Source organism: Lichenostomus cassidix, chromosome 18, assembly GCF_008360975.1.
Source record: "Lichenostomus cassidix isolate B80296 chromosome 18, HeHo_3.0, whole genome shotgun sequence".
Lineage (NCBI taxonomy): Eukaryota > Metazoa > Chordata > Aves > Passeriformes > Meliphagidae > Lichenostomus > Lichenostomus cassidix.
The window spans coordinates 160355-176602 of NC_139498.1; the positions used below are offsets into that span (position 1 = coordinate 160355).

The 16248-nt window shown below is 37.7% G+C and overlaps 1 protein-coding gene across 2 annotated transcripts; it reads left to right on the plus strand.

The window, feature by feature from the left end:
* The first annotated feature begins 190 nt into the window (after positions 1-190).
* On the plus strand, positions 191-15920 carry ATAD5 (ATPase family AAA domain containing 5). Of its 2 annotated transcripts, none has more exons than XM_085077237.1 (23): positions 191-484; positions 1364-3141; positions 3470-3557; positions 4251-4415; positions 4599-4737; positions 5204-5288; positions 5759-5940; positions 6386-6543; positions 6817-6970; positions 7186-7476; positions 7651-7747; positions 8272-8354; positions 8444-8589; positions 8723-8873; positions 9333-9503; positions 9691-9806; positions 9893-9986; positions 10218-10282; positions 11172-11352; positions 11783-11973; positions 12268-13100; positions 14200-14382; positions 14571-15920. In XM_085077237.1, exons 1-23 carry the CDS (start codon positions 413-415, stop codon positions 14647-14649), a joined length of 5502 nt encoding a protein of 1833 aa, XP_084933363.1. In that variant the 5' UTR covers positions 191-412; the 3' UTR covers positions 14650-15920. The 2 variants fall into 2 exon arrangements, with proteins under 2 accessions (XP_084933363.1, XP_084933365.1); XM_085077239.1 differs by having other exon boundaries at positions 14218-14382.
* Positions 15921-16248: the final 328 nt, after the last annotated feature.

Consider the following 16248-nt stretch of genomic DNA (forward strand, 5'->3'; position numbering starts at 1 on the left):
CAGGGCATGCTCTGCCCGCGTGACGTCACGACCGCGGCGCGAAAACCCGACTGACAGCGGTGAAGGCGGGAGGTTGAGAAGAAGGGGCGTGGTCTCGGCGGGGCTGGGGGCGGGGCCAGCGGGCGCTGGTCCTTCTGCGTCACGTGACCACGACAGACTGGCGGCCGTTGGGCAGCGCGCGCGGGTCACGTGGGGGCGTGCCGAAGCCCCGCCTTCCGCGCGGAGGATCCGAATCTGGTCCCGCGCGCGCTTTTACCGCCCGCCCGGCGCGCGCGCCCGTCAGGCCGCGCCATCGGGGCCATGGCGGCGGCGCGCGCCCCCCGCCCCTGAGGGCATCCCCCGGGGCCGAGAGCCCCGCGCTCCCCGCGCCCCGAGCTATCTGGGAGGGCTCCGCGCCCGCTACAGCCGGGGCATGGTGGGCAGAGTCGCCGTGGCCGCGGCGGCCGCCTCCCCCCTCCTCCCCGAGAATGACGGCGACGTTCAGGTGGGGATGCGGGCCGGGGGTCGTGCTCTGGGGGCGGAGAGAGGGAATGCAGCTGGCGAAGTGCGCCCCTTCGGGGTTCGCCTCTTTGGCGATCGCCCCCTTGGCGTTCGCTCCTTTTGGCGTTCGCCCCGTTTGATGTTCGCCCCTGACACGGCCCGTCCGGTGTAACCGGGGCAGGAGTGAGGGGCTGCCCACGCTCGCCCCGCCCTCCCGGGCGCTGCTGACCGTCGGCGCAGCCCCGTGAGCCTGGCTGTCATCTGACGCATTCGAGGGGCTTTGGGAAGAGGCGTTTTCTTCTTCAGGCAATATGATTTCAGAAGAGTTCAGTTTCTAATAAACCAGGAGTTCTAAAAGTCTTTGTGAGCCAAAGTCTTCCTTGAAGTTGTAGAAGTAAATGCTCTTTTATGGTTTGAATCATTATACGAGATAAGAATTCTCTGGTGTTCATTTTCTTTAAGTACTTTTAAAGGCACAGTGTCTTCTGAAGATAAGTCAGATGTTTACGGTAGGATTAGACATTTTAAAGTGATGTTCGGATTCCTTCTTAAATGCTCCACAGACTCTCTGGGGAACATTTCAAGGTCGATCAAATTAATTGGCCCAGACTCTCGCACTTCCAGTACTGTGAAATCTCTGCAGAGCTCTTACAAAGACCTTGTGGTCTCTTTCAGTTTTGACCATCTCAGGGTTTCAGAACAGGATTATTTATTTGAAACAGCAGAATCTTTATTTCAAGCTTGGATGGCTTTTGAAAACACGGAGATAAAGTTCATGCATGCACAGTCTGAGCACATTAACACGAATTTTTATCTTCTGAGAAAGTACTATATAAGTTGTCTTAGGTTTTTAAGACTAAGATTCATGTTGTACTTTTTACAGCCATGCAAGAAGCGGCGAGAGGAAGATGCTTCTGTAAAAACAATCACTAGGTATTTTTCACCATTAACAAAAACAGTGGATAAAGCATTGTCATCACCAAAATCCAACAATATCTTAGATTATTTTAAAAAGACATGTGAAACTGAGAATGCTGCGTTCGCAGTTGGAGCTAGAGAAAATAAAACACTGTTGGATGCTGATGACAAAGAGTGTAAATCATCTTTCAAGCCATCTCTAAAGAGGAAGAGAAAAGGGAAAAAAGTTAATTTAAATAATAAGCTAAAAGATATGAAAGAATTTGAGAATGTCCATGAAATAGAAATTAGTAGTGATGACATCAGAGTAACTTCAGGGCTGCAACAAGACTGTAATGACTTTATTGCTGCTTGTACTCTAGTGGACCAAAAATGTGCAAGAGAATTAGCAGAAGATAATGCGCAAAGAGAAAACATCTCAAATGTTACCCCCACCAGAAAAAACGCAAAAAACTTCGGTTGTGAAACAACTGGATCAAAAAATAGGATAAGAAAATCAAGGAAAAGGAAGCACAAAGTAAATGTGGATTCATCTGAAAGTTTTTCATCTGAAAACCAGATGAACGAAACGTGTGAAAAGGAAACTGAAGAGAAGACAAACACTGTAGCAGAGTGTGATGCTGCTGTTGGTGATTCCAGTTTTGAGGTTCCTACAGATGATGGGACATCCCAGGTAAATAATTGTATAATAACAGTGTCATTTGAGGACTTCTTGAGAAGTCAGGGGGAAAATAATGTTAAAGACACAAAGCCAGCAATGGACGCTTCTGCTGCAGCACATGAAATGGACAAAAGTGATAGTATTAGTGACCCAGAAAAGTGTGAGGACTCTCAACAGCTGCCACTCAGAACAGTGACTGTCCTTGCACAAGTTCATTCCATTCCTCCCAAATTACCTCCATTACATAGAGAACAAAAAGGCTCTAGGAAAATAGCTTCCATTTTTTTGAAGCAGAAAGGATATGTAGGGGACAAAGAAAGCAGCCCACCCCTCTTGGACAGTGAGCAAACTGAACAGGTGACTCAGAAAAGAAAATCCAATGTAGTTATTGGGGAAGAAGAATTGGAGCTGGCTGTACTAGAGACTGCAGGGTCGGATTCTCTGAAACCAAAATGTACTCTGGAAGAAAAGCATCAGTTTATGAAGGCATTTAGACAACCAACATCAGATTTAACAAAAAGTGGAGTGAAAAAGGCACATGGAAAACAAAAGCAAGCTGCTACAAAGCCTTCAAAAGAAAAAGAAGGATCTGAAGATGTCATTCCTTCAAGTAAAGGGTTAGAAAGTGGGATACCAGAAGATTATGTGGACAAATACACACATTCTGCACCTAAAAGCAATAGAACTAAACCCAGAAGATCTAGGAAGGTTCAGAAAAAAGGAAACAGAAGAAGGAAGGCTTTAGAAACTAAGGAAACTGATGTCTCAAACATTAGCAATTTTAATAGAGAAGAGGATTCAGGTGCTAGTGTTCATACTGTGGAAAACACCTTAGATGTAATAATTTCATCGAGTCCAAAAGCAAGTGAGCTAAGGAGGAGTTTAAGGCAGCAGAAGACTAAAACATCAACAAGTTTTACACCTAAAAAGCCCAGGGCTAGAAGTGCCTGTTCTGCAGATGAATTAAGGGGCTGCCCATTAGAGACTTCCACCCCAAAAGCACGCAGGCACTCCTGCAAGAAAAGCAATATGTACAGAGCTGAGGTGATTACTGTGCCCTTTGATGGAAACAGCCCAATAAGGTAAACATTTTAGAGTATGTTCTACCTTTTTTCCCTTTAATTGTATACAGGTATTTTGAAAATAAGGCATATTTATAAATGGATTATACCAAAGTTGCATGGATACTGATCGTGGTGGGTAAAAACAAAGAACTAAAGACGTAAATAAATGTCTTTGCACTAAAGACATCAAAAACCCCCAACCAATCTCCAAAAAAAGCAACCACCAGTTGTGGGGTTGCTTCTGTTTCCAGCATTGCATTTTTAAAGACTTTTAAAAATGAGATTGAGAGTAACCTTTTCCTTGGTTAAACAGTAATAATTTCGTAATACATTTTTCCTTTATTAGAATGAGGTTTACACGTATCAATACAACTCCCGAATCAAATAAAGCTGAAGCAATGAAAAATGAAGAGTCTCGCTCCAAAAATACAAAGGTAATTCATGTAACAATTGGTGTCAGTATTTTGTCATTTCCTATATGTGTATAATTGTGGTCTGTTCAGTATTGTGTAATAATCTAATGTAATACAATATGACAGTTCTCAGCTGCCCAGTGGAAAGAGAGTATACTCTGATTTATGATAGAATTTGAGACAGCTTCTTGTACCTTAGATCTTAAAACATGTTTTATTAGTAAAAATCCACCTTTCATAAGAGGAAAACCCCATAAAATAGCATCCTCCTGTGCTGCAGGTTCTGAGGATGGGATATAGGAACAGCTGGATGTGGCACTTAGTGCTGTGGTTTGGTTGGCAAGGTGATGATTGGTCAGAGGTTGGACTTGATGACCTCAGAGGGCTTTTCCAACCTAAATGATCCAGTGATCTGTGATAGTGTTTGGGCACAGCAGAACAGCTGATGCTTAAGAACGTCACTGCTCATATTTCATTTGTTCCATGGACAAACTTAGGATCCCCTTGCAGGGCTCTCTCTCCCTTTTGGAAACTGTTGATATCATCTTGGTTTGCTTCTCCTTTTAATTATTTCCTTTTTTTTTTTTGATACCAGTGAAATTTTGAAACAATTACATACTCTTATGAAAGTGAAAAATTATATTTATATGCGAAGTACTTAGTGAAGATAGTGCTATTAATTGCTATTTTAGTTCTTTTGTTCTTTGTTAACAGATAAACTCCACTTCTAAAAACATATCCAAAGCAAAACAGCTGATTGAAAAAGCAAAGGCTATACAGCATTACAGATCCAAAGTGGTCGAAGACTCAGCAGCTCCCGTGAGGCGCTCGTCTCGGCAGCGAGCTCTTGCTGAGAAGAAAAAATTACAAGAAAGTGATGTAAGGCTGTACTTTTGGGGGGGAATATTTTGATATATTTGTGATTGGTTTAAGCAACACAAATGATTCTTACTGGATTCTTTACAAGAAATATATGCAAGATAAGGTAGATATCTGCAATGTATTGCTAGTAAAGGAGAAAAAGTTGTGTTTCCTTTCTTACTTTATTTGCTTTCCCTCTAGGAATCCGTAATAATTTTAGATTCAAGTGTGGATAGTGTCACTACTGCAGAGCAGAGTGTGAAGGAAAAGAAACTTCGGAGCTTAAATGATGTTTTGGGGAAGAAGTCTAAAAACTTGAAGGTTGTGAAGAACTCCAGTGGTAATTGAGTTTTGCTAAACGTGTTTATTTTTTATTACAAACCCATTTTATATTATTGACTATTGTAACTTTATTTTATAAAGCTGCCTTTGTAGTACATTAATCTTGTGAATTTTTTAAAAATAATATTCCAATACATACATTTTTTTATATTAATTTTTAGTGCAGAGGTTAATTTACATGTGTTGTTTTGATTTTTCTTTATTCAGGGAAAAGTGTGTGTTTGAAAAACTGTCAATAGTATACCATGTTTTGCTGCCTCCTTTCTTTTCCTAATGTTAGAAAATAACATCTATACTGAGGAAGTAATTAGAAATAAAGCTGTAATGAATTTTGTGAAAACACTCAGGTTTCCCTTAAGAAAAGGAAATTCCCTGATGATGTTAAATACAGGTAGTGAACACAGAAGCAAGGTTAGAATCTTATATCAGTGCTAATCTAATAATGGGTTTTCTCATTTTTAAAGGGAAACTGGGATACCCACCTGCCTGCCTCAGCAAAAATGCTCAAAACTCTGTAGGTGAACCAGTTGTGATCTTTGATGAAAGCAGGTCAGTTGTCAAAATTGCAGTTGTTTATGAATCAAAATACATTTCAAGGTTACTTTAACATTCTCTCATTTTACAAATTTAAATACAGTTATTGAAATATGCTATAAATATTCATGAGTTTTATACTGATTAATATATTAATCTGCTTGCAAAATGTTAGGGGTGTTTTGGAGAGTTCCTCAACCATTTTAGAGCCATTTTAGATGTCTGGAAATGTAGCAGATGACTGATTCAAAGGAAATCCTAAGTTGCATATAAAATACAAACCCAAAGTTGGTTTTTTTTAATTACAACCTCTAACACAAAATTTAGAATTTATTTCAAGCTAACTACATTAAAATGAATTTTAGCAGTTCTCCCAGACTGTCTTTAACTCATGTGGAAGAGAATGTGGTTGAATTCAGCCTTGCATATCTAGAAGTTCTAATAATTATATTTTTTTCTTTTTTTCATTTCTATTTTCATTAAAGCCAAGATGCATCTGAAAATTCTCAAGATGATGATCAGTTCAGAGCCAAACGTGAATTCCTAATGAGTGGATTGCCAGAGTCACTGAAAAGGCAGATTGCAAAGAAAGCAGCAGCAATGGAAGCATACTTTCTTGCAAGTTCTTGTTTTAAGGCTGTTGTCCATGTACAGCAGAAGGATGATTGTAAGCTTTTGTTAAGCTTTTGGGTTTTGTTTAAATGTATGTAATAATTTCTGAGAAATTTGTGCAGAAAAGAAAAACTTGAACAGTTTAGGACTGGAATAGCTGGGTGTTTTGTTTTGTGTCTCAGTAAGAAAACAAAATGTAGAAGCTTCCAGCAAGATGTTTTTGAATACAAAATTTACAAATTAAGTTGATGCTAAAGTAATCTATACATACATAGGTAAGGATGCAAAATTCTTAATATTTAGTAAAAAAAGTTGGTCTGTCAAGTTGCAGTTTGGAGAATAAAGATAAATGGAGAATAAAGAGGTGGACTGATTTGGGCAGAAACAATTTCCTTTTGACAAAGGCAAAAGACATCACAAAAGAGGGAAGACCAGTCCATTTCTTTTCCCTAGAATAGAAGTTAACTCTTGTTTTGTTTTTGGTGGGGGTTCTTTTGCAGGTTCTCCTATGTGGAAATTGCAATCACCATCATGTCCTCTGTTAACTAAGCTGAGGGAATTGAGTACTGAAGTCACCAACATCACAAAAATCACTCTCTCACTTGGTGAATTTTCCATGGTGAATTCAAAACAAACTGAAAATTGTTCTGCACCTGTGGTTAGTACTTTAAAATTCAAATTGTTTTCATATTTGTTTGGAGTTATGATTTTAAAAAATCCTATATTTGAATCTGTTTCAGTCCTGGAATTTATTGGTTTTTTTTAATTTCCCCTTGTGTGAGTTACCCATTTTGCATCTTAACGTTAGACAGTTCTCATCAGTTCATAAGAGATTCTGTTAATCTCTGAGTTTAATGAGACACTACCCGTTTAAATTACCCAAAGCATTCTGTGCAAAGTTTTTGAGTAATTTTGTGTGTGTGTATTTCAGATTTCAGGCCACCAACGAGCTTTTCCTAATGCATTCAAGAAAGATTTGCTAGATGAGATCTTGTCTTCTAATCCTGAATTTCCAGTGAGAAAATACTACTCCAGGTTCCTGAAAAAGCAAACAGAACGGTTGGCTTTGGAAAACAGTGTACAAGGTTAGTAATCCGTGTAGGGAAAAGCCCACTCTCACTCTCTCTGGCATTAAAAAACAACAGAGAATTTCTAAAAATACGTTACTGAAGGATGCCGTTGTTGGAAATAAATTGGTCCTCACATTATAGGTTATTTTGACCAAATTCTTCAAATATGGCTTAAACAAATGCACAAAAAAAGCCTGAAATTTTAAATGGATGCAATCTCTTTTTCTTAGAAAGCCGAGATGGCACTGCAAATCTTGATGTAATTCAGAAACATCCTGAAAATTGGAAGGAAACGAAGAGGAAAAGGAAAGAAACAGAGGACGGCAAATCAAAAAGAAGAAAACAGCTTGAAAATACAGAGACTGAAATGAAATCAAGAGTTTACAGGAACCTTATTCCTCCCATACCTGGAATAAAACAGGCAGAGCCAGGACAAGCCACGCATTTGGGAAAAAACACCCAAAAGCCAGATGGTGTGATGGAAGACACCGGGTGTTTATCAGATACAAGTGCACCTTCAGGTAACTGCATTTCCTGTCTCATTTTAATCTTTGCATTGAGGAAGTATATGTGTTTGATGTCTGTCTGCTTCCCACTGTGATGCAAAAATTATATCTAGTTTTAATATTCTGTTATACTTGATCAATTCTTTTGCATGAAGGGTTATTTAAAAATTTATGATATTTTTTCTGTAGGTGTGGAAAAGGAAGATGTGCTCTGGACAGAAAAATATCAGCCTCAAGATTCCAGTGAACTTGTAGGGAACAAGAAAGAAATTGAAAGGCTACACAGGTCAGAAGTGGGAACATGGATCCATTTCTGAAATAACTCAAAACCTCATGTTACTTGATAATGCTCAAGTACTGAGAGAGCAGTACTTGTCTATACTTCCCTACCAGCATGCCTGAACCTGACCTTGATGCACTGCCTCTGCTTTTGACAGGAATGTAGCACTTAAGTCCTCCTAATACATTGTGCTTTCAGTTAAATTTTCTGCGTGGACTTAAGTTACTAGTGTGGCTCTTACACAGAATTTAAAGATCCATCTGAACTAAACAACATTAAACTGTGAGTGATGAAATGGTTCACCAAGACTTGTTTTTATACCAATTAATTAATAGAATGGAGAATGAAGATTGAAAAAGGAATCCTTTTTTTCACAAAAGAATCAAACAAATCCTGAACATTTTTTTTCATCTAAAAGGGCTTGATAGGTTTCTATGGGATAACAATGGCTGATGTCCCCTAGTTTTGTTCTGTTCTGTTCACTTAATTCACCAGTAATTTTGTTTTTGTTCTGTTCCTTCCTTTTATAGTTGGTTAAAAGAATGGAAAAAAAGAGCTGATTTAGAAGAAAAACGAAATCAGAAAAGGGAAAAGGAGGACAAAGAGCAAGAAGGTACCGATAGAATTAATATAGCTTCTCTTTTGTTAAGAGTTGGCCAAAAATAACAGTAATTGTTTCTCTTCTTTTAAATAATTCTACAGTTTCTTTAAGCAGCCTTGACTTTAAAGATAGTAATTCTGATATTGAGGAAGAGACAACCCTTTGCAATACAGTTCTGATCACTGGCCCACCAGGAGTGGGGAAAACTGCTGCAGTGTATGCTTGTGCTCAGGAACTTGGGTTTAAGGTTTGTGGATTTTTTTCCTCAGTGCATTTTTCTTATTTATAACCAGTGACATAAAAGCATTTGTAGTACAAGATGTCTACAATTTAGTTTTTTTGTTTTTTGGGTTTTTTTTGCAAATTAAACACCATTGCAGATATTTGAAGTCAATGCCTCTTGCCAGCGTAGTGGGAGACAGATACTGTCCCAGCTGAAAGAAGCTACTCAGTCTCATCAAGTGGACAAAAAGGGTGTTAACGCACACAAGCCTTGTTTTTTTAACAGTTGTAGCACGGCCAAGTCACCAAGTAAGTTTCATGGTAATATCTGGGTCTTTGTTTGGTTGGAATTATGGTGTGGATTTTGTGGGGGGAAGGAGGTTGTTAATGACTGAATTCCTAAAAAAAAATTATAGACATCAGTTGTTTTTTAAAAGATAGCAAATTTCAGCTTATCTGGCCATAATAATAAAGAAAGCTCTGTTGATTAACACAACTACAGACACAATTAGATAATGACTTTTAATTATTAAAATACTGACTCTTGATTATGTTATTTCTGCAGTGGTGGAGAAATATTCAGTGGCCCTTGAATAGAAAGTTGAACAGAAAGCTTTTCCTATAATGAGGAAAGGAAAATAAGCAGAAATCAGCACAGTAAACCTGTCGTTTACAAGAAATAAATGGATTTTACTTTAAATTTGTGTGAGAAATTTCAGTTTGACATTTTATCTCCAGCTGAAGTTTAATATACCATATATCTTCCAGAAAAAATGTATTCTCCAAAGAAAGTTATTTCTCCAAGAAAACCGCCACTGTCACCAAAAGGAGCAGGATTAAAACGAAGCTTGCCCCCTAAAACACTTGCAAACTACTTCAAAATTTCTGCCAAATGTAAAAGTAATGATGGAGAAGCAACATCTGAAAGAAAAAATAGAGGTAGGTGTCCCTTTTTAATAATTAATTACCTCTGGAGATGGAAATGCTATGGTGTATGTGGAGTTGTGTGGAAAAAAGAATAGCTTTTCTTAAGCATTTGATACATGGGGGATTTTTGAAGCCAATACCTGGAAAGCATTAAATGGTTTCACTCCTCTTTCCTGCTCAATTATTCACCCATCTGCAGGAAATACTCAGAATTCACTGGAAGAAAAGAAAGATGCTCAAATTAAGTCAATAAACAAAGAAGAGGGAGGAGAACACAACAGGAAAAGTGCAACATCTCTCATTCTTTTTGAAGAGGTAAAATTCACATGAAATGTACTGTGACTGCATTCACGCTTTGTAACTGCCATTCCAGCTATCGATACTTCGTTTGTTTTCTGTAGGTGGATATAATATTTGATGAAGATGCAGGATTTCTAAGTGCAATAAAGACGTTCATGGCAACTGCAAAGAGACCTGTAATTCTTACCACCAATGGTGAGTAGTGTTTGTGGCAGTAATTAGGCTTTACAGACAGAAGAGCCTCTTTCATTAAGAGGCTTTAAGTGGTGATGGTTGAATACTGCTCCTAAATGCAAAATTAAGTGAGTGGAGACTGTAAAGCAAGTACTTTAGTGTTTGAATAAATATACTGGCTGTTCTAGTGGATAAAGAAAATAACTAGGTTTGAATATAATGTCATGACAGTTCACTGGTATCTCTTTATAGATCCAACATTCAGCTTAATGTTTGATGGCTGTTTTGAAGAGATCAACTTTAAAATTCCTTCCTTGGTAAGTCTGTGTCTGCAAATGCAGGTACATCCTAAGCAAGTAATTGTCAGCTGATTTCAGTTTGAAATTTGAATGTTGGTCTAGGTCTATATATTTCTGATGTAACAAATCTGATCAGAAACAAACATGTCTTTGGAGTTTAGGTAAAGATGTGTAGGATGTATGTATCTATACACATAGAAGCTATTTTACTAGCATGGAAGATTTATTTTCCAAACAATTTAGTGGTGCTGAGAATTACAATAAGAACATCACTTAATCACTACATTTAGTTTTTAGAGTGTAGTAAGATAAACAGCTCTGATCTGAAGGTTGGTTAAGCCAGTATTGGTTCATTCATTAAAAAGTCTAGGTGCTGTTTTAGAAATAATATGGGCTATTTCTTTAATGTGAACACTAGTGCTCTGTATAGAAAATAGTTTTATTTGCAGCAATGTGTTATGCGGAAAACCTAGATAAATAAGAATCAGAAGGACATAATTTTTGAGAAGGGGAAATTGCTTAATATGAAACTGAAAACCTGTTGGACTTCCAGGCAACTGCAGAGTTAGAAGAAAGAATGAAAGAAAAACCTTTAAAGTGAATATAGTTCAGTAAAAGCTGATCACTGGTGATGAGAAGCAAAGTCAGGACCAGGAGCAGAATGTATTTGTGTGTTTTTTAATCAGCTGTATTTCTAAATTGAACTTAATTCTCTGATATGGGCTACATAGATTTCGTATTTTCCTCTTCCACAGAGGTTTTAATCTAACTCTAATTGAATAAGCTAACTTTCTGTATTAAAAGACAAAATGTGTTGCAAGCATAAATTGAATAATTTGCTCATGTATGACTTCTGCGGTGTGATTGGCAGGAGTTGTTCAATGGTCTGTGTCTAACTCTTGCTTAGAGAAACTCTGTGAGCTATCTCCAAGCTCTGTGCCTGGCTGAGAACCTGCGGACAGATGTGAACGACTTGGCTGCTCTGCTGACCGCAAATAACTGTGATATCAGACAAAGTGTTCTCTACTTACAGTTTTGGGTTAGAAGTGGAGGTGGATGCTTGAAAGAGAAACATTTGGAACCTCACGGTAGGTTGATTTAATTTAATCTTAAAAAAATATCCATTTGAATAGGAATTTGACTAAATCAAACCATTCTTAGACATGTATGTACACCAATGGTAACTTCTTGTAAGGCTTCTAAATATTTGGGTGGGGTTTTCTGGTACTTTTTAGCCACTTCAAAGCCTTCTATTTATGCAAAAAGGGAGTGACAGGGAGAAAGTGAGGCACAGCCTCCTTCAAAGACTACTTGGAAAGCAGGAGAGTAAGTTGGTAGCACTGACAGCAGTGAACTGGGGATGGGGATGACTCCTTTCAGCTGCTCTATTCATCCAGCACCACAGCAAAAGGTGACAGTTACAGTATCCTTTGTGACAGGAATTGAGGCAAAGAGGTGGAAAATCAATTTCTCGATGCAGTTGTTCCTTTTCGAGTGAAGCCTGTTATCTTTGTGCAGGAGGAGAAGAGACAAGGAAAGCAGATAATGTCATTCATTCTGCAAAGTCTAATGATTCAAGGGTGGATTTTTCTCAAGCCGATGATGCACATCTTCAGGAGTTTCCAAAATGTGATACAGGCTGTGTAGAGACGTTGCTTGGCCTTAAGAACATCCTGTTGCCTTCAGAAGATTTGTTTACATTTTTTAAGGTATTTTTGTAGTTGACTAGTTAATACTTTAAATGATTGCCAAATAATTGAGTGTAACCATCACCAGGAATAGCGTCGTCTTAGAAGCAAATCTCTGAAAAGATTTGTTGCAGAAGTTAGAGGATTCCGTGGTTATTAAGCACAGTCTGAACTGGGGTGGTCTCCTGCAAGCAAAACAGTCGCTCACCTCATGAGCACAAAGCCAGGAGTGTGAGATTTTCTGTAATAACATTTTTATTTTTAAGAAATGTATTTTAATATATTGATAAATCTTTCATGATTATTATTTTACAGCACAAAATCACAACCATGGAGGAATGGAATAAATTGATGCAGCTTCTCACAGAATTCCAGATGAAGCATGTGGATTTTATATACAGTAATCTTGAACTTATTCTTCCCTTACCAGTGCAAGTTTCTTCAAACCAGTCTGAAGCCTCAAAGTCTATGCCTGAAAGGACTACTATAGTTTCTTCAAAAAACAAATCTACTAAGAGTTCTTGCTCTGGGAAGAGTAGCCCTGGAAAGAGGTCTAAAAAGACAAAGACTCAGAAAACACTTGAGATACTGGATGATAGTGACTTATTTGATACTGAGCTGAACTATTCAGCTGAATTCATAACTTTGCCATCAGATAGTCCTACATCATGTGCTGAAATGAATGAAAAGGAATCAAAATTGTTGGTGCATAAAGAACAAAAAGAAGTTAAAACTAAAACCTCAGCAAATGAAAAAGGGTCCACAGTTGTTTTTCAGTGTCTGAATTCACTGACTGAGTTTGTGGAAAACATGTCTTTCTTGGATTGCTGTGTAAATGTTAACACCAGGGAACCACTGGAGTTTTCTAAAAATGAAGAATTTAATTGGACAAATGCCAAAATCAGAAATGGTCTTTGTGATGAATTCAGTATAGAAAATACTGATTGGTGGAGTTCCCAGACCTGTAGTGAAATAAAGGCAGTTATTGAAGCACTCAGCTTCACCAAAAGTTCTGTTAATATTTCACAAAACTTGGAATCCTTTTTGAGTACCAGTAAAACACCTGAAAGTGATCAGCTGAAGGGACTTACTTTGCCTGTCTCAAACACCAGGAATTGCATATCCTTCAATCAGTCAGGTGATTCAAGGTAAGACTTTGTTAACATTTCTGGAGTGTAATGCAGTTCTTTGTCAAGAAGAGCGCTTCAAAGGGTGTAGAACTGTTTCAGATTTGATGTATACACATTCGTACCACTATGACTGTTGTCGGTGTGCCTCAAAACACTTCAATATATTGTTCACTGTGCTTTTATAAGCCTAAATTAACTTCTTGGCAATCTGCAAAAAGTGACTTTTCTTGCTTGAAGAGCCTGACTGGTGTTGTTAAGGAATGGTGGCCTTAGTCTAGTTACTTTAAAAATGGACAAACACCACCACCACTCCCAAAAGAATAACAGAACCCTAAAAGAATGGCTATTTTAGACATGGTATAAAATGATTTCTGCAAGTAATAGACATGCAAATTTGTCATCCAGTGCCTGCTCATACTGAACCCATTTTAAATGTGTTGGTAGGTTTTGCTTGATGAAGACCTTACAAAATTCAAAGTAAGTTCTTTGTAGTAACTTTTGCTAACAAAGAATAACTTTTAATACATTGTAAAAGACCAAAGAATACATTGCTGCTATCAAGTGTGGGTATAACACTTTTTTTTTAACGTAAGCAAGTCATCATAGGTAAAATTGGCACAATGGGCACTTAAAGCCAATTCAGGTGTCTGAACAGGAAAATGGGTTAGAGCCTTATTTCTGTAAGTCAGTACCCAGAGGACTAATGTCAGGATGGATCTGACTGTCTCTCCTGTGACCAGGTTTGTATCATGGGTTATACATTGGACCTGATAGTGATATTCTTGCAAATACCAATTGCATGATGCTTTTTATTTTTGAAGATCACAGATGCTTTCGGTTGTGGTTGTACTGAACCTCACATCCATAACCTAACTGAAGAGCTCCCCAGATTAAACTCCTGATAAACATAAGAGCATTGGCCAAACTGCTGGCCTTTGTGTTCCTGTCCAAGTGCAGCTTTGTGATGCTGTGTAAGCAGCAGACAATCAGAAGTTGCAGACATCCAATCCATTGGGATGCAGTTTGGGACATCAATTTAATGGAATTTTAAACCAGTGGTTTTGATACTAAAGAAATAAAATCATCACTGCACATTCTTGAATAATAAACAATAAAGCTTCATTCTCTGTTTTAGCACTCACAAAAAAGCACAGAAGAGGCTGGCCGTCATGAAAACTGTATTTTCCAGAAGTCCTTTAAACCTGGGCAATAAGCAAGCCAGTGCCCTCGAATACCTCCCCACTCTCCGCAGTATCTGTAGGTCTGAGAAGCTTAAGGAGCAAGGGAAGACTAAAAGAAGGTAAACTTGTGTTTTCCTAAATCGTGCCACATTATGGAAGGTAGTTAAGGATTTTAATAAAATACTTTGTCAAATAATTCTAGGCAAGAAAGGTGGACATCTGTCTCTCAAATTAATAAAACTGTTGCCTTATATTTGGAAATAACTTTGTTCCCTTAACAATCATTTTTACTCTTTTTCTTCAATAGGTTCTTGCATTATCTTGAAGGGATTCACCTCGAAATACCCAAACAAATGATAAATGGTCTGTCTTTGGACTTCCCTTAAAATTGCCAACACGAGAAATACTTTGTGCCTAATGGTGATATTCTCACCATGGTTTGGTTATTTTATTTTTTTAAATTACATTATTATTGTATATTCAGAGCCATTTGTATATTAAATTTTTATAAGTATTTAAAATAATGTATATATCTATTGTCATTATACTGCTCTCCACAGCTGAAATGTGGGTTTGGTTGGTGCTTGTCCAGTAAGTGCATTCATAATATTAAATGCACAAACTATTCAGTGGGAACTTCTTGCTCCCTCTCTAATTTGTGGTTCACATAGCAAGAAGTCCCTTTGTAACAACCAGCTGTCACAACTGCCACAGCAAAGTTGCTTTTTTCTGAAGAGACTGTTTTGATAAATAGATTTGTTTCTGAATTTGCAGTAAAATGATAAATAACTCGAGGTGGGAGTGGGCACAGAGAGGATGCAGCAAGTCTTCCAAAGTCTAAATGACTAAAACTCTTCACAATAACCACAGGGAACAAAGTCCTTACAAAGCACTATGCCTCAATGTACATATATTTGTATACATTCCTTTCATTGTTTACAGCTGTCAGATCTGCATGTTAATCTCCTAAAAAGGTAGAGAAATTATTACTGTAGCTCAACATGGTCTCAAGAGATTTAGGCAAGATTTTGTAAATAACAATTATCCCAGTGTTGCTTTGGGTTCAGGAACATTTAACTATTTCTAGTGTTGTACATTGTGTTCTATTTTTAAGCTTCATTTTGTATTTGACAAGACTTCAGCCTGATTGTGATTGAATCAGTTTTTATACGACAGTAAATTTGTGAGACTTCGCTACAATCTGAATGTTTCTGTTGCATGAAAAGTCAAACTTCTGAAACTTACTCTTTAAAGGATTTTTAAACTGGAATTAGTTCAACCATGTGCTTTTCTGCCTTTATATTGCAGTTGGACTGTTCCTGTTCCTCAAACTGAGTCAGACTGCTGCCATGCAGTGGTGCTCCACTTACCTCAGTGTCTCTGTAATAGCCACTTGCTAGTTCATTGTATTCTCATCTTACATTTTTCATGTCTTAAAGATGTTCAGGAATAAGAAATATTTATGGAAACAGTAAGTTATTTTAAGCTTCTGCACTGTAGATCATCTTTATAGTTTACTCTTTCCATAGTTCAGAATTACCAAAAAATTAAAGTGGTGGCTGATAAAATCTTAATGGGTTCATTTTTTGTATCGTCTATGATTCTCCTGTACGTTTTTGTAAAAATTAATAAATACACATTTTAATTCTTTTTTAAATGATAAAGTAAAAGTGTATCTGTTCACTGCTTTATAAAGGCACTATCAATCTAACTAGATTACAGTGAGGACCTACATAAATCAGAAACAAGTTCTGTAAAGTAGTAGTATTTTAGGAAATTCAAGGGTAATTTGAAAGACCCGTAGCAGAAAGCAGTGAGAGACAATTTACCTTCTTTTGAAGTCAACTCTCTGATTTTAATAACTGCCTTAAGTTGTTTACAGAATCTCCTGTGGTGTCCAAAGGTAAGGTGGAATTCAAGTATTTCACTTCTTGATCAGATAATTACGACATGAAATCACCTCAAGCTACTGTGAATGAAAGATC